Source organism: Xiphias gladius, chromosome 17 (assembly GCF_016859285.1).
Source record: "Xiphias gladius isolate SHS-SW01 ecotype Sanya breed wild chromosome 17, ASM1685928v1, whole genome shotgun sequence".
Lineage (NCBI taxonomy): Eukaryota > Metazoa > Chordata > Actinopteri > Istiophoriformes > Xiphiidae > Xiphias > Xiphias gladius.
In genome coordinates, this window is record NC_053416.1 from 26,573,469 (window position 1) to 26,600,348 (window position 26,880).

Sequence of the window (26,880 nt, forward strand, 5' to 3'; positions counted from 1 at the left end):
ACTCTTAAAACAGCTTTATTACATGTATTAAATTGTTTTTCCACAACCTGCATCTCTCACGGGGCATTTGCACAATTACATGAAATCCTCTCTCGTGCTTCGTACTGGATTTGCTATCCTTTCCTGCCTTTTGAAAGCAATTCATGTCATCTTCAAAATGTGATCCTGATTAACAGGCAGCAGAGAAAAGACTATGTAGAGAATAGGCCATGCAGAAGGTGATCAATTAAAAGATTAAGCGTTTTGCAACACATGGACGCATCTACATTTGGGCCTAATAGCAGGGCCATCAGCTCATTTTCAGGAGGCTTGCCGCCTACTGAAAGCGCACTTCTCACATCAAAGCATCCACGTCTGCCCTAGCTTCCCAATGAGCAGAAAGGGATGCTAATTTGGCTCCCTTCATGTATAGCGGTGAAAGACTCCTTCAATTAACTGGATTTCAATGGCAAAAAACGAGTAGGTGGGACCAAAAAAAGGATGCAAAGAGACTCAGTCTGGATAGGCAGCATTTCTCATTAAATTAAAAAGGGCTTCATCATTTGTTTCCAACCGCGCATCTGAGGACTTAACACTAAAAACACAGAGCTTCAAAGAGTCCATGATGGGTTAAATAGAGACTATAATCTAATTAAAATATTGCACAGAGGTAAATAGTGCTTTGATAATGATCTGAGAGTTCAATTAGTAAAATGAGCTGCTTGAGAGTGTTGTGTGTTGGGGAGGAGTTACTACTTATGGCTAAAATGGCTACAAGATGTAGGACTAGGACCAACGAAAGAAAGAAAAATCAGACACAGAATATAGAGTATTTAGACTATTCTAGGTTAAATAGTAATGTAATTAATATAATGTGACTAAAATAACAATATGGGAATCACCTGTCTCTTCTATAAAAATTAGAGTGTGGTCAAGTGGTCTGGGATAGTTGGAAGTGGACTATATAACCTAATGAAAATGAAAAAGGCTTAGTGCTGTTGGGGATTCTATGATTACTCAATGTCACTGTTGACATACTACGACCATTCAATTTCGTTAAACCCAGTAGGTTTTCAGTGACATTTACACATTTACTGTATCTCATCCTTGGGGGGTAATCTTTATCCACCTGTTCCCTTCAGACTCCTGTGAAACATTATTTGCATACACTTCTTTCATATAATTTTTTTCCTACACATGCCAAATAGATAAGGATCACTAGGAAACTATAATGGGTGCCTTAAAACATATTTTCACAGAGACTGAACTAACTATGACTGACTTGTAATAATATTGAGATATTGTATAATATTAAGATTTAATCAAAAATGCTTCCTTTTTCATTTTGCAGTATAGCATAGCTATTTTAAGTGCAATAGTTGTCATCAAGACTGTGCATCAAAGTGAAAGAGAAAATTTAATTACACAAGATTACTCAAGGAGTAAAAATACAACACCGCCTGATTATGCACTATCAATAGTGTTGCCACACTGCTACAACAATCAGTAGGCTTAATTGAACTCTAAACAATAATCAAGGAAAAGACAAGTAATGATACAAACATTGCAACACCGCAAAGGAGAAGTGTAATTCAGACTAATTCAGACCAGTAGCTACAGCTGAGCAATAAAGCCAATGCCAACGTGGCTTAACCTGCAGTTCTTTTATAAATTGACTGAAGCTTGCTCCTTCCTTCTTTTTCAAGTACACTTTGAGAAGTTAGGGTCTCCGTAATTAATTTCACTTTTTCTACTCGTGTCTTGCCGGCAGTTTTGAGACTCAGTTCCACTCATGCTTCACTTTGACCAAAATCTGGATTTTGTGGCACCAGTGACCAGCCAATATCTAAGCAAGTACAAATCCCACATCCAAGCTTCAAAATGACCATTGCAAACCTACCGGTGACATTTCTCTGATATCAATGGTTAAAAAAAACGATTGAAATTATTATTTATATATATTGATATTGGCGCGATCCATTTCAGAAAACCAGAGATTTAGATAAGCAAGGGATGCATAATTACCTTAAACAAATGAGGCCATGGTCAAGATGAGTTACTCTTCATGTTCTTCAAAGCTAAAACCAAATATTCTTTAAACCATTTTAATTTCCTGTTGTAAAATATGTTTATTTGTTTTTATTTATTTATGTTTATTTGGAAAAGGTCTTTTTGTTGGTATTAATGTATAATGTTGTGGGTTATTTTATCATCAGGCTTTCGCTCTTTTCACCTTCTATCATAACCAGAAACTTTGAATGGTTTGGGTCTGTGATGAGAGAACAGCTCCCGGTATTTATGCACTAAAGCAACCTAGTGAATTTCTTATAAAATCTGACCTGGTAACACACAATGTTAAAAGCAACACAAGATACTGACTGAGGCAGCCAGTCTTCTCAGAGATTATCTTTATTTATCATTCCTATTATGTAGTGTAATTATCTTTAAAAATGCGTGAAAATGTACGCAGTAATGATCTGTTGATGTGACACCAGGCCTAGCATATTTAAATATGCAGCATGTTATATCCTACATCTTGGAGTATAAATATCTGTCACAGCATGGGTTCCATCGACTGTTAACGTGAATTGCACCTTGACTTAGACAACATGTACTTTTCTGAAGAGTGCCACAGCCTGCTTTTCTTCTTCATGCCGTTTTCTAAGGAGTTCCACTCTGATCAACTGGGACACATCCATGCCCTGCAAATAAGGAGCGTGCTCAGTGAAGCCTTCAGACTGGTGATTATGTCTCTGTTTTGGTTTAGACTGTACAGGGGGTTTGGCTATGGTCTTGGCATATTCCAAGGCCTATGAGTGACAGAGAGAAAGAGAATGTATGTCAATGTACTTACTTATTACTGTATACAGGCTGCAGTCAAAAATTGTTTTGTTCCTTCAGAAATGTCTGTAAAACATCTGTCGCCATGATCTTTAAAAAATGTCATGGTTTACAGTACTAGGTACACACCATGGTTGTGAAAATTTACTGATACATTCAAATATAATACAGTATGTGTTATGTATAATTCTCCATCTGTAGCAGCATAACTGTTAGTGGAATTAATTTTGTAAAACATTTCAAAGTTTTGTAAAATTCACATGAAACCTTGGTGTTGTCTCACAAAGTGAGATTAGTGGGCTATAAGCTAGCCATACTACATGCTGCCCAGCTAACCTGTGCCAGAGCAAGTCAGTTGGCCACTCTGGCTATAAAACAGGGCTTGTAATAAATAGCAGGTAGAAGTTTAAACATAGCTGACAAAGATTACCTAGTTACTAGCCATGAACAGAATAACAGTTACATTTTACAGTTTTTAACAGTCACCTTGATACATTTGTCAGATAAGAATTTAAATTCTCAAAACTACATGTTCAACCTCCACATCATCTAGTCACTTGTGCACATCATAAAAGCAATTTCTCATTCTTTTGAACAAATGCTTTGGCACATTAATGCAAATGATTATATACAATTGTCTGCCGTTTCCTACATTATCAATTGCTTATGTCATATTGATCAGGATGTATTATACTAGTTCTGTTGAATACTCTTACCCCCAAAAGCAACTAGGCATTGGTTCATTGCATAAGTCATTACATGCAAAATGGTTGAACCAGCTGTCAATCATATTTTCTATACATTTCAGTAGAAATTTTTTTTTTAAATGTGTCCTGAATTGATCAATTGCTCTCACGTGAGTGGCATCGCCTGAACCTTCAACCAACAACTGTATACTGTATAAACAGAGCACAACACAGGGTTACACGTGTGTGTGTGTGTGTGTGTGTGTTACAGTAATACAAACTTACACACACACACACACACACACACACACACACACACACACACACACACACACACACACACACACACACACACACAAACACACTGAGACTGACTGTGACAGAAACTTCATGGATTTTTTGACGGTTCACCAGGATTTCACCCGGTGCTCCCGATGGCCAGTCCAAATATGGATTATGTCTGGTCTGCACTGTTTCACCTACCCTCATGATTCTCCTTCTTGCCAACTTCCCTTTTAAAGTAATCGCTGATTCTACAAGCCATATCTGCAAAACTGAAAACAGTGTTTATACACAGTGACATATTTTTTGAAATCTTACTCAATCTTGTGTTTTGCATGACTGTATTTTTCCCACATAGAACTGCAAGAGTACCTTACAGGGACGGCAAAGGGTCCCTTTTTACACCTCAACAGGAGGAGGCTGTTTGCACCACGGTCATAGCAAATAATGCTATTAGACTAAGGGAAATACAGAGTGCCATTATAGCAGACAACAATGTCTTTGAAAACAGCCATTCTGTCAGCATCTCAACTATCAACAGGGTGGTGAAAAGACACCAGATGATTATGAAACAGCTGTACCATGCACCATTTAAAAGGACTGGTGACAGTGTGGAGGAGCTACAGTACCAGTATGTACAGGTAAAACATCTATGTGCATACAGTAACTGTAATTTACAGTAAACAGTACAACATCGTATAGTAATATACAGTATAGTAAGTGTGACCTGTACAAATATGGCCAACACATAGCATCTCCTCACCTTCTCGGGCACCCCCTACAGCGATCTAATCCATGATGATGAGAGGGGTCTTATTCGAGATGATTTACCAAAGTTGGGGGAATTCGGAATAATGTGAGTTTCCATCACTCAAACCCCATCAAGCAATGGTTTGCGACCCACTATTGGATGCTGATGGAATTCATCCCAGCCTATTCCCCATTCCTTAACCCAGTTTTGAAGTTCTACTGAGCATGGAGGTGGTAGGTTTATAATTGCCAGCCATATATTCAGATAAGACATTAAAAAGATTCTTTCTGTGCTGCATTGCAAGGGAAGATATCTGTTGTGATGTGGATGAGAATCTGTGGCCCCACAATGACACAGTAACTTGCCATTCTGATCGCACTGACATGTTATTTGAAATAAATATATAATTTTGAGAGACAAACTAAGGATTTTGAGCAAGTTACAGGTTTTTGCAGGTAATCCATTGTGTGGTGCTGTTTGTACAAACTGTTTCAAGAAATGCACTTACTGTTTTGCAAAAGTTGCAAGAAATGTACCAAAGCGACTGAGAAAAACTGTAATTGATATTGATTACATATTGATTGATGGTGACATTATTTCATTTTACTCGTGACAGTGATTGCCTAGTGTATTGCTTTTGAATTCCATTGAACATGAGGCACCTTTACAATAAAAAATGTTTTGTTCACTCAGAAAGCCGATGATTATGCAAAAAAAAAAAAAAGTATGCACTCTGTGCTAGGGTTCACACATATACAACACACACTCAAAAAGTAAATACACACACACACCTTCATCCTGGGAACTTTCTTGTCACTGCCTTCCGGGTCCTTGGCTGGTAGAAAGGGAATCCTACTTATCTTTTTGTTCTGCTCGCGGATCACATTTGAATACAGCTTCTGTCGTTTCATTTTCTCAGCATGATGATGGTGAAAGGGTGAGAGAGGGAGTGAGAGAGGGGGGAGGGGAACAGAAGCAGATTATTAAAGGGGGTTTAATTAACTGAGCAATTTCTCCCTTAAGGCCCTTCTCTTTGTGTATCCCCTTGGCAGAGCCTCTCCACACAGCCCAACAAAACCAAACACAGCTAGCCATTCAGTTGGCCTACCAACATTTACACATATCATTCACTAATAGGCTTGGCCTTGGAGATGCACAGGGTCCAATCTTGTGTAAATTGGCCAAACATGCTCACTTTGTACAACTGGGGATTAACAAAAGATATAGCAAAGCACAAAGAGCATTTAACTTCTTAGGGGTACTCTCATTTGCTTTGTGTATGTCATTTTATCTGTGGAACAGCACGTGAGCCTTTAAATGACGAACTCGGACAACTGGCAGAGGATCAGTGGATACACAATGACACTAGTGGACATCAGGATTTAGGCACAGGAGACTGTTTAAAGGAAAGCTAATCATGTTTGTCCAAAAGGAATTCTAATCATATTTTTTTTGTATGAGTCAATCCTTATAGCTGATATTGCAGAACGGCAAATCAATATAACATCCTGGTGCATTGCGCAACTTTTGTATCATGTTCTTCTGTATCGTCCTCTCTTTTTTAGCTAGAAACTTTGATTAAAGGCCAGAGAGGTTCTCAGATATAGAAAGCAGAAAATTGTGGATGCTACATACTGTAATCAACAGATTGATTTCTCCCTCATATTAGTGAAAAGTTCCATAATTCATTTTTACGTGAATGAAAAAAAATACAAAACAGCTAACATGGAAGCTACAGGGGCTGATGTGTGTCTTCCTTCCTGTTTGGCTTCTCTCTGCCCATTGTGAACAAAGAGTGACTCCACTTTCTTCTTTCACAGTTTGTTTGAGCTTTCTGTTTTGAGCGTTAGATTATTTTATTAAGAGAAATGTTTCCGGCAGTAATATTACCCAACTACTCTACATGAGATGAGAATAAAAAGAGTTTAGAGAGCATAAGATGGGCTGCCAAGTGAAGAAACACCTTTCGAAAGGGGTTTGTCTGTCTGCGGGGGCTTAGTTTTACCAATTTGCCCTTCTCGATGTTCAGGTCCATTTATCATTTAGGAATTTTTACATCTTGCTCATGATTGGGTTTTTCAGCTTATCTACATATTGACCCTATTTAGGCCTTTTTTTGAGAAATCAGCCACTCAGCATCCTCCATCTTCAAAATGCTGGCTGCAGTTTGATTGGATCTATATTTACTGAATGTAATTAATTATACACTTGATGTATGTGTAAAGAACTTGACCTTAGAGTTTTTACTGAATGTTTAGGATCCCAGGGTGAGGTAGAAGCTGCTCTGGAAGTTTTCCACATTAACGACAATACATTTTCAGGGAAAATACAACCAAGCAATCCATGATAGGGTACCACCCTCCAAACACTAAGGGCACGGTAAAACCAAATTGTATTCACAGCCAAGTAGATAATTTCAAGAAGAAAATGACAGGCCTGCTTGTGCGTTATCCAGTAACATCTTAATCTATCTGTGCAGTTACTGGATAAATGAAGCTACGTAATACACACTGGTTGTGTATGTCAAAGGGTCACCGACAATTCCTGCTGATGTGATACTGAATGACACTGCCGGTTAGTACTTACTGTCTTTTCAATAGATGTGTAGTCAGGATGCAGGCCTCGCAGATTCATATCTGTCTTCAGCTGCTTGTATGCCTGATGGATGGATGAGTAGATAGATAGATAGATAGACAGATAGATAGATAAATAGTGAAAAATAACGGAACCCTATTTCTGCTATCAAACATCAAGTGACACTTACTTAATTCAAAGCAGATTTTTGTCAGACTGAACTCCATTTGTTTTGACAGCTGTGAAAATGGCAACATGGTACAAACAAACAATAAATCTCCGACTGCAATTTTGATCCATTTTTTATGTTTCTCATTGGGTCAAACGCTGTACTGAGAAAAAAATCCCTAGTACACCAAATGATACACCATAATACACCATGTTGTCTGCCAGACAAACGTCTGGCAGACAACATGGTGAGAGAGAGCTGTTATGTGAGTGACAATGTCTTCACCAAACATTTTGTAACACTCATTTCTGCTTGTTTGTCCATCTCACTAGCTTGCAGAAATGTATATAACACTGATAAATCAAACATTATAGTGCAGTGGACTCCACTACACTGTAAGAGGGTGCCAGAAACTACTGTTATTTGAGGAAGATTTTCACTATTGCTGTTACACTGTATGCTGATAAGGTACACCACCTTATCCCTAACAACAATATAGACATACTGTGTATCTAACTACTGTATTTATTAACAAATTCCTGACAAAAATAAAAGTCTCAGATGGCATTCCTTGAGACAAAGTCAAGTCAAATGGGGCACAATGACCTTATGTGCATCTATTTGGTGTGTTTTTGACATAATAAAGCCTGATTCTATTTCATGCTCAGCCGCATACACAGTGGTTGTTTTATGTTTTTAACTATGCAAGTGACATGGCTCCAGGGATAGCAATGTTGGTATGTAGGTCGGTCCATCACTTCAAACTTAAATATCGCAACATTTAGCCTACTGGATGGATTGCCATGAAATTTGGTACAGATGCCCAAGGGATGTATCCTAATGACTTTGGTTATCCTTTGTCTTTTCATCTAGTACCACCAGCAGGTCAAATTTTTCACTTATCCAGGGAATATCTCAAAATGTACTTGATGGATTGGCACAAAAGCTTATGCAGGCATTCAGGGTTCCTAGACAAAGTATCATAATGACTTTGGTGATCCCCTGACTTTCCATATCGCAACCATGTCACCACATTTGTAGTATTGAGTGAAATGTGTCAACAACTATCAGATGACTTGCCATGAAATTTTAATAACTTGGTGATCTTAATAATACTGTGGTTACTACATATAATGACATTCCCATCAACGTCATCTGTACTTTGTATTTAATGCTAATTAGTAAATGTTAGCATGCTAATAGACTAAATTAAAATGGTGATTATGGTAAATGTGCTACTGTTAACATCAGCATGCTGGTATTTTCATTTTGAACATGTTAGAATGCTGACATTAGCATTTAGCTCAAAGTACAACAGAACCAAAGTACAGCCTCACAGAGACAAGGCATGGCTATAGACCCTTGGTATTGTTTAATGATAGTGATTATACACATGATCCTTGCTTGTGCAATTTAGTTCAGTGAGATCATCTCTCATTCAAACAATATTTTCAATATTGTGATGTCTTTTTCTGTTGATTTGGATGGTAAATTTGTGTCTCTGTAAGTGGTGCTCTTAAATGTCTGCTTAATCATAGTGGCTGTATTGGTCATGCTAACTAACCAATTTATTACAAATAAAACAGAAACATATTACTACTTTACATTAGTTTGTTCACACCAGTGTTGTTTTCCTATGGAAGACCAAAATTCAATACCATTGCCCAAACAGTATGTGCATGAGTTTTTAAAGGATTTTGCCTCCATATAAAGCATAACACACAGTGTTTCCTTATCAGGCTCTGATATCATACTGAGGTGCTTTTCTCAGGGACACTGATGGTGAGCTGAATTGAAGTGATACAAGTAATACAGGCAAAGACAGAAATAGATATATCATATACCGTTCCTTCGCAGGTGCTGGTGATGATTTGTGTGAAACCATGTGTACATGGGTGCATGCAATCCACAAGCTGCCCCAGACAAAAGGTAGCTTATCATTCCAGACTGTACTGGCTCCTTTTTTGGAAGGAGGATTTCAGTTTGCTTTAGCCATCGGCCATGGACTCGACAGGGTACCTTTCTTTACAAGCCCTCTCCCCTCTCTCCCCAACCCCTAAGTCACACTCATCTGCTTTCATGCCCAGGCACTGCAGCCAGACTGCTTTACAAATTGAGCCTGTAATCTTGTCAGACATGATGGCTAACATGGTGGGAGAGATGGGAGGTCAAGGGGTAGGGAGTGGTGGGCACCACAGGAGGACTATATGAAGGCTCCAGTTTGAATGCAACCCTAAGCATTTAATCATACGTTCTAGCCTTTCTTGGGTCCACCTAACTCAACTGTTAGTTGTTGGGTGGTATTAAAAGTATACAGCACTTTGCCCTGTTATCAATAACATTATTGGCTTGGTTTTTCACAGTAATGTAACAATAAATAGGATACATTATGCATATAATCAATCTGTCTATATTTGTGCCAGAATTTCCTCGTTTGCCAGGAATTGGTATCCTAGTGCTGTTGGGGACAATTTGGATAGTGTATCATTTGCTGAGAACATGGTCAGCCATATTTAAGGCTGTTAGTATCAGATGAGGCTAAGAGTCTCAGCAGTCAGAGATCACATAATTCACTTGTGTTATGGCATTTATAGCATGGCGGTAAAAAGGCTATTTTTTAATTTTTGTGATCAGTTTACACCAGGGCTGAGCTTGATTTCACCAGTAAGACTTAACTAGAACAACCTGAACTATTTTTGCAATTATTACCTTATTAACTTAGTTCTGTTGACAAGAAATAAGTTTGTTTTTTCAAACAAGTACTTCCTTAAGCCATGGCAAAAATCCTAATATGACTAGGCTGTAAACTAGTCTACGCAACTACCTTGGAAAAGGCAGGATTAAAGTCACTTTCCACACAGGACCCAAATGCACAGTTCAGTCTCACAAACCAAAGGAGAGGGGAAAAAAACAACAACAACAGCCAAATCATTACTTGCAAATGGGCATCTTTAGTGGTCCTGTACCTCACAGACTCTCTCCCCTCTAATCACTTTATCCTCTAACACATCTTCAAATGGCTTCTCAGAACCTGCAGCTCTGTGGTTTATATAGGCATCATCTTATAGCAATTAAGTGTATCTTAGTGGAGCTAGACAATTAACCTGATGTTTTATGCGCTCTGTCACCGTAACACTCCCGCTGGATTAAGCAGCCCCTTCATGAAGACATCTGAGGGGATTATTTGGGACTTCAAAGGGGCATTTATTTGTGTAACCTCGGGGAATGCCACTCAACTGAGGATTTCATGCATCACTTTTGTTAGGTGAACCTGCATAATGTGTTATTTTTCTAACTTGAACACAATTATTCAGTATGTGATGAGTGAGGTTTGTGACCCCTTGAGCCCGGTTAAAAAAAATTTTTAAATTAATAGGGCCGAATGAATTAAGTACATCACAATATTCTTTTTGTCATTTTTGTAAACTTTTCAAATAAATACATTGTTGATATGCAGCAGCAAAGCCAAGTTATACCCAGTCACTGGACATTGTTGAGGCAGCATTAAGAGCCAGACTGCCACCCACTCTATAGACCATGTATGCACACTAACTGTGAGCCAGTCTAGTGCATGACCAGGTGTGGTCTCTGAATACTCAGTGGAGGTATTTTGTTAGTGTAACACCCAAGATTAGATGTCAGATGCAGAGATTATTTCAGACAGACAATAATAAACTGATAAACAACCAATATTATTCTTTTACATAAAAGAAGAAACATGCTAACACTCTCCTTTCAGGACACAAATGAAGATCAAAGACCACACCAACCTTGGAAGTAACTCTCACCCTCAGCTGTTTCTGTTTCTCCATCTGAACCAGATAGCTGTCAGAGCTGCTTCTATGGATGGGGTAGGAGTGAGCTGTGTTCATCCTCTGACCGGAGCTCAGTTTAGGCTCTTTTCCTGCCACTGGCTTTCCTATGGGTGGAAGAATTGTGTACAAGCCCAGGCCCTGTGATGCAGCAGTAGTGGGTGTCCTGGGGAGATTTTGTGGAAACTGTTTAGTATGAACCTCAGTTGAACTCCAAGTCTGGTCTTCTCCTTCACAGGACAATGGCCACTTTAATGAAGTTGTTCTGAAGCACAAAATTATTTGTAGATAGATAAAGAAGGATCCCATGATAATAGATTACTAAATTAAATGTAATATAATTTCTTTGTAATGTTTCTCATATTCTATTAATAATGTATATATTGCATATGCCTATATTTGTATTCATTTTCCCGTAGCGTATCAAACACATATTTTTCACATCATTTTCTTTGTTTCAGTGCTAGTGCTTTTCATTTTACATAGACTACAAGTATGCTGTCTTTTGTTATACTGTATGTTGTGTTTTGATTGCTCAAGTGTGTCCACTATTTTGTTCTCATCTCTGGCCAATAAAAAAACGTATAAATGGTTCACCTTTGCCATTGTTCAGGGCTACTCCTCAGGTTTTGGTGGTGATGTTGTGCATTAAGCCCTTCCTGAGACATGTGAGAGGACTTTCCTGGATTTGTTTGTTGATACCCTGGGGACAGGGCAAGCTGAACTTCAGATTCAGGGCTCCAGTGAGGACAACCATGAAGAGATGCTAAGTTGATGATGGCATCCTGGCCCTTCTGCTGGAGTAATGAAAGAAGATGGGATGATGTGTTGAGGCTGATGTTGAGGTGGATGGTGGGGGGCATAGGCTTTGATAAAGTAATCTTCTGAGGTTTTGGCTGAGTTACAGCAGCTGGTCTTGCTAATGGGGAGCCCAAACAGTCTCCCTGCTTGACCGCCAGGGCAGTGGGCTGCTGCTGTCGAGAGGGTTTGGAGTATTCTTTCCGTTGGGCTTTCTTCCCCCTGCTGATCTGTGTGGCCTGAGGTTAGAGTAAGATAAAGTTTGAGGATAGCATTTCTTCATTAATGTAGGATGTGCATATGTAGTGTGCAAGGATGTTTATTCACAAAACATATGTCCATATCCATACCCACCTGAAATACTGTCTTTTAATGGCAGCAAACAACCTCTAAATATGGGTCTAATTTTGCCACCCTCATATTCAAAGACATTTATATGAACATTTATATTTTTAACTCCTCCACAATTCTATGAGATATGCTAACTTGCAAAGCATAGCTTTGCCTATTTCTGAAGGTGGTGTGGAGCACAAAGCACCAATTCTAAATCTACCCAGTTACAACAAAAAAACAACAACAGAAAAACATAGGCTCTGAGTAAGAGTAAGAATGGCTGGCTCTCCTATTTGCATGATCTGACCAAATTATTAAGCGAGATGTCTATGAGTGTGTGTCTCATGCATCTAATGCCGCTGATTTGGCAAACACCAGCTTTTCCCATTCCAGTGGAAAAATATTTATACTCCTCTGCTTGGCAGTGTGAAGGTGGCTGCTCAATTGCTGAACATAATACAGCTTCTCCAATCCGCTCCTTTTTCAATCTGACCATTCTTTTTATTTTTTTCATTTTTTTATCGTCTATCATGCCCCAGTGAAACAATGTCATCAATGGCTGGGTTCATATTCTCTAAAGGAAACTAAAAGCCAGGGTGATAGTATTCCTACTGTGCAGTAGCTAGGTGATCCTTATTAGAATGTAGGCAATTAAGCTTCCACACCCACAATACTGCAAAAAATAGATTTTACTAGATTTTTGTACTAATGTTCTGGCTGACAATGTCAACCAAGTAGAAAGAATAGGGGAGGTCCTACCCGCAACTCTTGTGTTTTTTGGAGCCACCTCAGCTCGGGGTCTAAGCTGTCCTCATGATTCTCTTCGGTAGCTGTCTCCTTAAGAGTTTCAAGCACCTTTAAACAGAGCAAAAAAGCAAAACAACATGCTGAGACAGAAGCATGTTGTTCCAACAATTTTTTACGTCTATACACTGAATCTCAAAGACATACAGTATTTTCATTAAGACCAGTGCCAGACTATTAAAACCTACACACCTACACTTACACAGGGATATCAATATTGCATCCATTACTATCAATGCCTGTCTTCTTCAACTACATCACATTACTAGATTTACTATTTCAGTTGTTCCTAATGTATCCATTTGTGCCATGGAAATATGTTCCGCTAATAGTGTAATGAAAATCATTTAGTTAACTTCAGGACTCCCCCCAGTGGCAGAGGACCATCTGAGTGGATCAATGGTATTGACAGGATGAAGACTTTTTCACTGAATGCCACTAAATCTGTGAGGTTGAATAGGTAAAGGTTACAAGGAATGAGTGGATCTAGTTGTAACATAATCTATCAATATATGTGTTTGTGATTGCATCTAATAGGCTGAAATACTACTATTATATTGAGAGAACACAGAAAAATTCAGGGCACTGTTGGAGAAACCACCTAGAACTTACACTGTTTCAATATATGGTCCTTTGTCTATAGCTTTCAAGCTAATTTAGATTACATTAACTCACAAACAAAAGACGGGGAATCTTTTTTTCAAATGACAGAGAGACTTTTAGATATTTGGGTGCTGTTACAGAACGAGGACAGAGCGATTGTTTGAAGATCAGGAGCAGGTGTCAGTGACTACTGTATGTCTGGCAGTGTACACACTCAAACACACACAAACACTTTGCACCTCTCACCTTTACCCATTCCCCCTGCCATTGCCTTTTGTCACCCATTATAAAAATCCCAATCAGCTGGAGCAAATTATCAAGCCTGTATTGCATTTTGAGCATGGTAAGCTGTGTAATATCTTTTCTACTAAATTGGGAGGCCAATAATTGCTTCTCTGCAAGACGATGTCACAACAAAGTCTGGCAATTGCAGCTAGCTGTATTACCTCCTGTACCCGGGAAACATCTGCTTTTCGCAATGAAGACTTCAAAGGGACTGTGGATCTTGAATTGCATTTAGCTGCTATTGTGGCCAACCCAGGTAATCTTGATTAGGTGTTTAGACTGAGGCAGGGTATACAGTGGCAGAGAGCTCCCCAGAGCTTTGGTCTAAAGCTATTAAAAGATTGTACATTATGTTCCCCCGGCTTTGAAGTGAGGGCCTGCACGAGGAGAAGGGACTCTGAGGGCTGAGTGCAATAGCAGAAGATTGATCTTCTACTTCTGTCTTTATCAAAGAAGGCCCAAGCCCCAATGAAGCCAATCATTGCTACCGCCACTCTGCCACTTGGCCGGGCTAAACATTTGCTGCATTAGGAAATTGTGTACATTTAATAACACATCTAATTATAATAAGTTGCCTTCAGATGGCCACTCTCTTCAAAAGACCAAATGGGTTATTTTAAAAGGGCCTAGTAAGAACTGGCTTGTCTGGACTCATATTGATTTGTGAAACTGATGCAATTTGTACACAGGTTGTTGCTATATCTTGCAAGGAGCAATGGACGAGTAAGGGTTGGAGGAAGTAGAGCAAACTTTGTCATAAAAGACCTGTGGTTATCCTAATTATGTAAAGTTATTTTTGGTTTTTAAGATGTCTCTCTCTCTAAGATAACAAAATTCTCATATATTATTTCATTGATCTTCAATATTTAATTTAGTGTGTCTGAAAATATACAGCCCTGTTTCAAAACAGGGCTGTATATGAGACTAGAGAACAAATGAGATATGAGATATGAGAGAAATATGAGACTAGAGAACAAATATCCAATCTGATCAAGAGACTTAACCAGATGATGCTGTCTTATTAACTAACTAGAAACAGTTACTCTGTAGAGGCTACACATTCAGACTCACTAGAATGTTTACTTGATTAACGTTTACTTTCAATGTGCGCAGTTAAACAAAATTAAGCTTGAGAAATTGCCACAAAGTCACTTAACTCAGTGTCTTATTCGATAATTATTCAATAATCCAGGTCAAAGAGAGGTTCCATTGTGTTGGCTTCTAAAGAAACTTGGGTCTTTGTTTTTGAGAAACCTGATCATGTTCACATGTCATCAAATCAAGATGAACTGTCCGAGTTCATACAACTTTAAATTCTTTTCAGAGTTAATTCTGTTTAAGGGTGGCTTGTCCCTGTAAGCATGTTAATCACAATACTGCAATAAATCCCAGTTGTTACAGAGATTTTATTTAATTCCAAAATATGGTTTTAAAATTACTTTGGTTTAAGCCTATTTCTAATAAGCTTTGTTGATATGTTATACTATTGCCGTAACACGTCATTTAATAGATTAATCCTGTAATGAAGCAAGAAACAGACTACATGCAAATTGGTGCCCCCTTCTTTTATGCCCCGTGTCCCTCATTAAGTAAGACACGTCTTTGGGGAGACAGAGCAATGGAAAACTAACAAGCAAATTCAGAGGGAAAATGACAAAACACAAAGGTTCAGAAGAGGGAAAGGCTCTGGCTCTGTTTACTATTGCACAAAGCTAACAGCTCTTGACTATGTAAATGGTGATGATATGAGACATTGTAGAGGGCTGGGGCTCAGATGGGTGAACAAGGTTGGGGGTATTATAGCCAGCAAACAGTCTTGTGGTCCAACAAATGGGGAATGCGGGCCATCCCAACCAATTATGCCACTGTGCCAGGTGCAGGGATGTCTAAGAGCCTATTGGTAACCATGCGTCTCTGATGTTCTTGTTGTACACATCAACTCATAATAAGCACTGCATAGCCAGACATTTCTCTTTTCATATGGTGGAGGAGAAGGCAGATGAAAACAGCTATGCTACTTTGCCAAATTAATTTTCCAGACTGATTCAGTGCAAACATCATAGGATATTTTCTTAGTTGTTGTCTGAGATGACAATATAGGGCATATAGATTTGGATAATATAAATAAATACTAAATAAGAAAAAGCTTGGCTGATGCAAAAGGAAATATAGAAAAAAAAAACAGACGCTTTTTCGATATTCTGCTGTTGAGACAAGCTGCAGTCAAGAAAATGCCCGATAGTAGTGTCCCCAAGATTAAAATAGGCTTTCAAGAGTAAATATATTGACATTTGGCTATGTGCATAGTAAATACAGATCTCTAAAAAAAATCTAGAAAAATAATTTAAAAAATAATAAAGAAAAAACAGCATGTGTAGTTTATGTGCACTAACAAGCCCCAGAACTGTCCTCTATGTTTAAACATTTCAGCACTGATAGTGAATTTAGCTGGATGGATTAAGACACAGCAAAACATACACATCACTATTATCAGTATCACTATCAATTACTGATACTACAAAAACTATAGTTACTGCCTAAAATACACAGAATCACAAACACACAAACACACAGAATGTGTGTGTGTTCAACAGCCACAACATTCGGTGTATTTTATTCTGGTATTTTTGGTAGTCTGTCCCCAGTCAATTTTAATACTAAATCATGTAAGTGTAACAGTAGCTTGCGGTCCAAAAACCATTATCAATACTAGTGCAGCTCCTGGTGTCTGTTCCTGTAATTGCAACCTGTTTCAAGAAAATGCCTGCCTAAGGGTGACCATTACAGTGCTGTCTAAGAGTTTGTTGTCACATTTCAAAGATCAAATTCTCATTCTGTGATTTTAACAATAAGCCGATACTATTAGTTGACAAAACTACATTCTATACACACCTCATTAACAATATGGGGCATCTCCTGTTTAAGTGCATGCACCCTCACATAGGAGCCACATTTGGATGTGCTGCGGCCCAGGGTTATTTTGTTGCGTTCCACTATGTCCTCCATCAGCCTTTCCAGCTTTCTGTTCGATAAAACCTTTGGACTCGTCAATGTGGATGTGCTCATTTTCTGGATTGGTACTCCTTGTGTGCATCTTGGTTCTTGCTGATAGTAGGTCTGAAATTCTGTAGCATGTATGTCCTCTGTCAGCTTAGGAGATCTGCTAATATTTTCACCAGCACTGTCACAGCTATTATCACAATTCTCTCTGGATCCTGTCATTAAAGTGTTGTCACTTTCAATTTTAGTGGAAATCCTGGATGATCTTGAAAGGTTAGCGTCTGGTGATTTACATTGTAAAGCATGGTTGTGACAGTAGGCAGATGTTACTGTGCTAGTCTGAGCATCTTGTGGATGTAGGCGATACGGCTGGTCAGATTCATTGCCAGCCTTATGAGGAGTCATCATAACAGCTGGACTTCTGTCGACAATATATCTGTATCCTTCTTTTATTTTCGGTCCCTGTCTGTCACCATATGACTGACTAGATTTCTCTTCAGGGACTTGGTAATATCCCTCAACAGAAATCTGTGGACTCTCATTGAAGTGGCCATTTCCATTCAGGTTGGTCCTCCAGTTGGGGTCATAGTGCAGGTCAGAGTAGGCATCATCAGAGAGCAGCCGGCTGCAAGATTAAAGAAAGACAACAGAATAAAGATTATTTGTTCAAAACAACGAGCCTGAGACTGATATTTGCATCAGTAAGTCATTGCTGTATTGCTAAGCTCAATTAATTATGCCATTAAAAAATAAGAAACTGAATTGAATTATAAAAGAACATTTCCATATACAGTATGTATTGTATAGTCTTAATTATAATATTAGCAATTGATTTAATTGTAGGTAAGTAACTTTATTAATGAAATTTCCATATCCAAATTAAGTTTTACAGACACCTGAATTCCACATACTCCTGTACTGAGAGGTCAAAGGAACAAGAGGCATTACACCATTATTAAAATGATGATGTCCTCAAACAAAGTATTAGGCCTTATCAGAGACTTCTGAAATTGAAACAGATGAGGGGGATTATGAGCCTGTATTTACAGATAATTTTCATATTTTCACCTCCAGGCTCACTAATGAGAGTGTATTTGAGAACTACTAGCGGGGGAATGGTCCACAAACGGCAATTTTCAGCTTATGAAATGGCTTGAAAATTGCAGGCTAAAATGCTCTTTCTGATGGTGATGAAAAGATCTCATTAAAATAAATAGCAGAGAGCCTCTTTGTTGTGCTTACTGGGAGGAAGAGGGGAACCTAATTCTCCTGCCGTGATGTTGTGCATGTTGGGGGGGGGTTGCCTAGGTGTAGGGCCCTTCACTTCGATGAGGCCAAAAGGGTAAGGGATGTCTCTCTAATGACTGAGACTCAAAACAAGTTGGAGAATGCATTATAGACAACATGCAGCTAGGCAAGATGCCTCTAACACTGTCAAACACCACAGCCCATTATTTCTTGCCAAAGATACAGACACCTAAATACAAGAGCTAGTGAAATATAGTGACAAACACTGAATGGGAAAACGAAAAAACCTGTCATACAGACTGTACTCAAATATAATTTTACAATTCTGGAGTGAGATAAGTAAAATATAGTGGGGAGTTATGAACGGAGTAGCTGAAATAGGAATCTTTTGCTTGAATAAGGAATGCACATTGGGTTTGTAAAGTATGCAATAGTATTGTGTGAAAAGGCCTACCCACTTTGAGGAGGCTGTAGAGTGGACTATGAGAACATGATAATGGGAATGGGACTGTGTCCACTGCCTCAGTTCTATGAAATGGAGCCTTTTGTGAGAAAATGTCATGTTCATTTTCCTCTGAAACAATGTACTTTGGAAGTGGACCCACACTTGGTGGGCATCAATCTGCACAGGTTAATGACAGGAAAATGGAGAATGCCCCTTTTCTATTTTGAAGGGAGATGATTTTGAGGCGGGGTCTGAAGAAAAGAGAAGAGGAAACAACGGTACGGGTCGACAGGATTGCAAAAACAGATGAGGTGTTGTCCTCACTATATATGCCTACCTCTGCTCCCTCAAAAGAATTAAAGAGAGATCTCCTTTACAGCAACAATGATCCTTGTTAATGGACCACGAGTGACCACTTATTGTGATCCATCCAAACAAAAAAAAAATCTAATTTCCCTCAAATGAAAGCTGTTATTCTGAAAGCACCTGAATTAGGCCATTCTCACTACAATGTATGAAAAGCGCCTGCATCTCATTAAATAACTGACAGTTTCATTGTTAAGGGCTGAATGAAGGCTATGCATCTTTTATCATCCATGTGCTGTTTAAAAGTAATGGGTCTGATTGCTCCTGCATTCTCCTCGTTTCATTCCATCTAAGCAGCACTATTATCTGCTTAATTTAATTAATTTGTCAAAGAAAGTGAAAGAGACAGTCCAGTTCAGTGGGCAAACTGAACAAGGTCGGGCACAAATCTCATTTTGGTGAATAGCTTATGTTATGATAAATGTTTATAGGAATATTGTGATAGACAAGGCTACATCACCAATCCGTCAGATTGTTCTCACAACAGTTTCTATACCCAACTCATCTCTAAAACCATCCAATGTGAAATTAAGTTTTAATTACAAAATAAAAAATAATTATTTTTGATATAAAGAAATACCGAGAAATAAAGACTGTAGGTTCTATTTTAACAGTCAGCCCTTAGCAATTGTGCCACTGACATCAATTACTGCCATCTACTGACCAAATTGCAGAACTCCATATCAGAACTAGAATGGAACAGAACTCAGTGGAGCGCATGCCTCCATCAAGGCCAATGTCAAACAACATACACCAGACTTCAGACAAAAAAATCTAATTCATAGTAAATGATCCAAATCTGCTCCTAATTTAAAGGGTTCTTCCCTGGCAAATGCCTCATCCCTCTAACAAGTTTGATGCAAATTGTTTGAGTACTTGTTGCCTAATCCTGCTGACAAATAAACAAACAGACAGACATGGGTGAAAACATAACCTCCCTGGCGGAGGTAATAAGTCTTATGTATTATAGAGTCACTTAAAGGATATGTCTGATGATGTTCTATATTTTCAATTTCACAAAGTTCCATTAAAGGCCAAAACCAACATGCATTGTGTGTGTATCCAAAGCCTGATATATCTCATTGCCCCATGACATAGAGCTCCACTGTTCTCTAAACCTATTAAAAAACACGAGCCACACTGTTTCACTGGGTGACCTGTTCCTTCATTACCATAAACACACACACAGTAGTTTGTTTTTTTTTTTACTTATACCCGCTATTGCACCAAATATGCCAACAAATGTACTATTTACTCCTGTTTTGAATTGCAGCTATGCTGCCTTAGAAAATAACAATCGTTTTTAAGTAAAGTCAAAATTTGTAACTCAGTTTTAATGATTTACTTCCTCAGTAGGAACCAATGGGTTTAGATCTGAGAGCCACAGACAGGGTGGGGAAGTCAGAAAATCTTGAGAGACAAACTGACATACTGTATTCTGTTCATGAAATTTGTTTATAATAAATCATTATTCCTATCTTTGAACACAAGACCAGGCCTTGTTTTGCTGACCTAGTTGAAGTTGTAACATGGCCACAGTGATATATAAGTATACCCAGAGTGAGTTCATTACAGCCTGATATTATTGTTAGGTATTGTTTAATGTGAAACAGAAGACACCTGACCACAACTGATTGCAACACCAACTGAGTTGCTGTTTTATTAACAAAACAGAAACTGTGTAACTTACCTTCCCTCTCTTTCAGCTATTTGCGTGTCCAAACATTCAGTCTGTAAGAGGATGTGGTTCCTCTTGGCATGGGGGTTTGATGCTACTTCTAGGCTATCATAAACTTGAACATCTTCAGTTTCATCATCATTTGAAGCTTCATCCTCTCCATCTCCCTGCTGTAAGCTATCAGCATTCTCCTTTTGAGGCAGTATGTATTTGTTTTGATCATGGTGGCCAATACGCATTTGTAGCTGCTTTTGGTAGGCTCTCTCCTGGTCCAAGCTCTTTGTGTCAGACTCCCCAGACTCCCACTGGTTGGCCAGAATGGCTTGTCTAGGAAAAGGATTCCTCTTTGGCTCAGTCTTCCAGACTGGACACATCTGTTCATGTGTGATTGCTTTATCCATGTTTATGGTGTAGGTGGAGAGTCTGCTTCATGAAGATATGATTATCTACAGTATGTGGATGAGAAAATTGTAGCTTTAATGTACAAGATTAACAGCAGGCTGTAAGAGGAGCTTAAGTATGTTAATCATTCATGTATTGATTTAATGGCTTTCAACTACACATTTCTGTATGTGTAAAATTCAGGTCTAAGAAATGGAACATCAAAATCCTCGCATTCCAGCAGGCAAATCTAGTGTATGTAGGTTCAAGCTCACAATGTGCACTTAAGTAAGTTGCTGAACCCCTACACTAAACATATCTGGCAGTCTTTCGATTAATCTTTTATAAACAGTACAATGTTCAGGTAACTTGGTTTTAAGAGCCTCACGAGGGTTTCAGCTTAATTTCTGCAGCTAAGTCAAAGTTATGAAGTACTGGTTGTATGGTCATTTTGTTTACATAGCCAGGTAAGTAAGTAGCCAAGTGACATCTAGTAAGATGTCACTTGGAATATGCATAACAAATTAGTCTACTGATGCTGGAAACTATCAGAGAGAATTCTTTATAGGCCTTTGTCACAGCAGACAATTTGACTTGTCATAGTAGGAAAAGCACAGTTGTTACTAACAACATTAAAGATGGCTCCATTCAAGTGTTCCAGTAATGCTGCAGTCACGCAATGTCGGCAGAATGGGAAACACAGGAAAAACACCCCTTATTTCAACTCGGAAATATTCACACATTATTCCAAGGTGGTTTAGCTCTAGTGCTAATCCTGTACTCAAACCAGAATTATAGCCCAAATTAGGTACTTTAGTTATTTTACGTAATTCTAGCAGTTTGTTACCAAGGGAAACTAGATACAAACAAACAGCATATGGCTCCTATAAAATGAGCTCAATTAATTCAGTGTTAATGGGGTTTTTTTTTGTTTTTTTTATGTAACAAGAAAGCAGTGGTGCGTTTGCCATTCTGCTAAAAGTCTGTTGATATGTTTTTAGTTATTTTCACTAAGTTGGAGATATCATCATTGTCAAAACTTCCCCAAATCTCTGATTTAGAGTTACAAATCAAAGGCTTGATTAGTAAAGGCTCTCACCACTGATTATATGTATAGCTGAAAAGATTATCCAATTTAACCCTTTCCTTTATTGAGGCAAGGGTTTCAGCCTGTATGACTGAGGAACAAATAATTAATGATATTCCTAAAGGCTGTCAATACAAAAATGCTCAAAGTGAAGATATATAAATAATGCAAACTGAGCATAAATTACATTACTATATTAATTTCACTTTGATAATTTTACAACAGCAACATAACAATGTAGTTTCACCATGGCAGACCCACATAAGTACAGTCTTCCCATGAATTCTTATTCGCTTCCGGTCTTGAACTGACTTGCTTCCTTCACTTTGCGCAGAGTTCACTCTGATTGAATTCTGAATCACAAGGCTCTCCAATGTCCAGCTGGTTTGAGACAGAGGTGGGACTGACCTCTCATTCAGGAAATATGGTTTGTTTATGTTCCTGTTTTATAACTGCATGGCAAAATAATACAAGTAACATACAGGAAGAGACACTATCAGACAGATAACCAATGGGTTGACAAAAATAATTGAGTACATAAAAAAAATACAAAGTTTTGGTCAAAACACTAGAAACTGAGACATAGCTTGACAGAGTTTTTGTATTGGCTAGTATGTTACAGCTAATATCAGTAAAGAAGAAAAATAATTCTTAGACTCATTTATTAACCAAGTTAGTGAGGGTTTTTTATTTTACCACTTACATGACCCATAATGACGTTAATATTTACCATATCAGATCTTTCTTTAGAGAAATTATCTTTATAGAATTGGTGCACGTTAAATGGTGAGAAGGTTTACTAATTAGCCAATTCCGAAGGCTCAGCCAAAACTGTGATATGACTGTACATGAATAGAGAAGATGTCCAGTACTTTTAGGTTCTCCAAGACAAAAACAACCGGAGTCAACCTCAAATGGAAATCTTTTTAGTGTAGTAGTAGCTGGATATCTATTTATGATTTTAAATCGTATTTCTTTAGCCTCTGGAAAAGTTGTCTACTTTAAATATGATTATGTTGTCAGTTTTGTTGTTGTCACTTTCTCTGATTTTTGCGTCTCTTGTACAATTACGAAAAAACTTGAAACATTTTGGCTATAGCTTTGTTATTGCACTTCCTAGACTGATAGGCATTTGGCCAATTTGTAAATCTGGAAGGACTATATGTATATTTGAATGAGAGAGCGTGTTTTGTAACAAGTGCACCAGGGGGAGTGGTTCTGCTTTACATATTTGGCTGAATTCTCTGTAAGAGCACTGTCTAATAAACTTTTCCTTAAAGGTGTTACAGTGCAAGAAGCACCCATGGTCATCCATCAGGTAAGTAACAAAAATATTTTTCTGTCATACCATCTTTGATAAAATAAAGTTTTCCTGTTAATTGTAATTGTTCTTTTGTTCCACAAGGTGGAGCCACATGAAGTAAAATTATGGGAAAACACCTTCCAATAGTCCAGTACTTGTCTATGAAATTCTGACAACCTAATAGGCAGTTTTGAGATGTCAAAATCACATTTTAACAAAAATTCCAAGCCTCCATTTTTTTGAATATGTTTCTGGGATGTGAAACCATATACATTAAGTCTGTGATAAAGATTTATTTATTTTAGATTAAACACTCCAACCACAGATTCAAAATCAGTTTTTAAGAAAAGGCTTCTCATTGTAAAATTATAGATTAAAGAATTGGCCCTTTTAATGTTTTGATAAGCAACATACAAAGAGTGACATGGGTAAACTAATTCTCACCCTCAGATTTGGTCAATAAGCTTTGACGGAAAAAAGAAAGGTCTCTTGAAGGCCGGTCACTGAGGGATTTTTCCATATTTTCTATTTTTTCATGAAAATTGTTTTTATTTTCATTTACTTATATCTTTTATCAGATTTTATTAGATTTTTTTTAGATTTTATTGTATTTAGTAAAATCAGAAGTTCACTTTGGGTTTAAAAGGAATGGTCATTATATGAAAATCTGTACAAGGATACTGTGGTAGTAGTTTGCATTTGTTCAGACTTAAATACAAAAAAAATGCCATGGAGAAAAAATAAAATGTGTTAATGCTTTTCCAGTTATTGATTTTTCCTTTAAAAAATAATATGATCCACGAATTCACTGTTACAAAATTCATAATCAAAATATTAATTCCTTTAAATTCAGGGTGACTCACAATCAAGTAAACCAACAACTGGGCACATAAAATGAAGAGTTTTGACAATATGAGACACCCTTGTCTGATCCCAAGGGAAACCTTTAGTCTAGGAGTCCTTCCTGGATTGAGAAACGTATAAGTGTGTATATTATTGTAAAACATTTAAATAACTTTGTGAAACTTATTACAATATCGAAAGTTTTCTAGTGTATGGAGCAAAAAGGTATGTTCGATAGAATCAAAGGCTTTGAAAAAGTCAATAAATAGAATGAGAATTTCTGATTCTATTAAGGATTGGTAGTCTAACATGTCCAAAACCAGTCTAACATTGTTATGTATATGTCTAATGAAGGCTGAATGAAAGTCATCAACCAGTTTGACCACAACATGTTTAACTGGAACTACATATACTGGAGCTCTTTATTTGTAATCACTGCAAAACAAGGGCTATTGGTCTCCAGTTATCTAGCAGCGATAAATCCTTGCTATGATAAAATTTTTATGTTAACTGTCAATTCTTGTGGTTTTTTAAATTCTTCATCTGGTTCAATGCAATGTCAATTTCTGATATAGTTATATCATCTCCTAATAATTTCCTATCCTCCTCATTCAGTGCCCTCACGTTGTCTTTGATTGTTTCTAAAAGGAAGTCAGATTCTCCTTTTTGGAAATTTGAATTTAAATAAATTAGTGTTATAATAATTATTATTTCTGGTCTTCAGTTATGGTATAAATTTCTAATGATGTTTTTGGGTTACTACATAGCATATTAAGTTTATCAATTAATTCCTTCTTTTTGCGTTTTCCATTCATTTATGTCTCATAGTCTCACCTATTCTGTTGTTGACCTGTTGTTATAACCATGGACAAAAACTGGGATAAAACGTTGGGCATCTTGACTGTTACCATAAGCCAGCATCAACCTGGATCACTTCTTTTTTAATCACCTTGCCTGAAACTCTATTAAATAACACCATTACTCTGGCGGAGCGAGAAGTTCTGCAAGCAAAAACAGGTGTCATCAAACAACAAGGCTGGAGCCAATAACAATTATGGCTTGTTTCAGTGTCACCACTAAGTCATGGTAGTGTGAGCCAGCAGTGCACTAATACCGGGGCCCTGGAACTTACTCACCTAAATGGATTGCAGCCCTCTTTTAAGGATAGGAATTACACCTGCATTTGCAATGTCAAAACGTATGCTATTAAAAAGGTCAAATAGCTTAAATACGGTTGAGGGGGGGATAAAGAGTAGTTCTTCCTTAAGATAAACAAAGTATTTTCAAGGAATACACATTAGAGCATTTTACTTTCGTACAGACATGTAGAAATAAAGCAGCTGTCATATACTGAGAAAAATGAGCCAAAGTTAGAAGAATAAAAATTAGAATTATATTCCTAGTCAGTTCTACTCAGTTAATTCTAATTAGTGGGCGAAATTCAAGTAAAATGAAAGTATCCATCGTTTTTTAGTGCACCACTGGGCACCTCACTGACCTCATAGCAAAGTGAAATAGCGAGAAAAATGAATGTGTATTTTTCCTCTATCAAAGCTCCCGAATTAAGGAAGAAAACGAGAGGTGTACAGTTTGTAACGTTTACTAAGTGGGAAATAGAAACGTTGTCTATTACCTTTTGCCATCGCTTAACGACGGTATAAACGCTAACATCGTCCGTCTGTAAGCTTAAGCATCATATATTTTGCCAAACGACGCTAGCGCATGGGGTATACACTAAGAATATCTCCACTGCATTTCTTGTATTTACAGGGACAATTAAAATAGCTCATTCATGTTTTCGTTAAACATTCAGATAGTAAATGAATTCGTTCAAATACTCACCGTTTTTCCACTGTTAGTACTCGACACATTGCAACCATGGAAACGTGACGCAAGCATGCTCGTAAACATGTCGCCAACCCGATTCCAAAACTGGGGAATAGGCAGAGATGTGTTGTTAGGGTTAGGCTAAGGTTGGGGTCAGGTTAAGCATCGTAGCACACGAGTGGTTAGGGGTGCGGATAAGGTTGGGTTTAGGCTAAGGTAGAGGTGAACACGTGTAGACGGGGAAACAGTTAACCTGGAACACCTCACGAGCTCACATATGCTGCCTTCAAGTGCTCCTTATGAAATCTCGGACTTTCATAATCACGTATACGAATACACCCTGGGTGCAAGTTAGGCGGCAAACATTTTCTCATAACTCTTATAACCAAAACCATAAAACATAAGTGGCGGCAGGGATGCAAAGCACAATAAAAGGCCCCTAAAATGAAACACTCAAATTCAATCCTGGATGTTTTTTTTTTTTTTACAGGTGGGTTCGGCTGGTGTGTTATCGTGTCTGCCAAATAAAGGAACGCCACGTGGCCAGTCTTTAGTATCACCTTTAACGTCCCACAGGTGGATGAGCTCCGTTCCTAACCTTTTAAAGATCAGCAGGTATTCACTTCAAAATACTGCTCACTTCACACAATCGTTGACTGTGGTACAATGTCCAAAAAAGTGATTTCACTAACGACTCAAGTCTTTACACTTTTAGCCTCACGTACGTTGGAGATGACCCAGAATCTTCGTAGTACTTTCATATATGGTTGTTTATTTTCCCGTTC

General features: G+C 38.0%; 1 protein-coding gene across 9 annotated transcripts; it reads right to left on the reverse strand.

The window, feature by feature from the left end:
* Positions 1 to 1,384: 1,384 nt before the first annotated feature.
* jhy (junctional cadherin complex regulator) lies at positions 1,385 to 26,452 on the reverse strand. Of its 9 annotated transcripts, none has more exons than XM_040149599.1 (9): positions 26,111 to 26,452; positions 20,667 to 21,100; positions 16,810 to 17,542; positions 12,985 to 13,080; positions 11,692 to 12,131; positions 11,053 to 11,359; positions 7,126 to 7,197; positions 5,331 to 5,459; positions 1,385 to 2,681 (listed from the first exon to the last, which is right to left on the reverse strand). In XM_040149599.1, the coding sequence occupies exons 2-9, from the start codon at positions 21,053 to 21,055 to the stop codon at positions 2,580 to 2,582; spliced, it is 2,268 nt and encodes a 755-aa protein (XP_040005533.1). In that variant the 5' UTR covers positions 21,056 to 21,100; positions 26,111 to 26,452; the 3' UTR covers positions 1,385 to 2,579. The 9 variants fall into 9 exon arrangements, with proteins under 9 accessions (XP_040005533.1, XP_040005530.1, XP_040005529.1 ...); XM_040149596.1 differs by having other exon boundaries at positions 1,386 to 2,789; positions 5,331 to 5,438; XM_040149595.1 differs by having other exon boundaries at positions 1,386 to 2,789; positions 11,071 to 11,359; positions 26,111 to 26,451.
* Between the last annotated feature and the right edge of the window lie 428 nt (positions 26,453 to 26,880).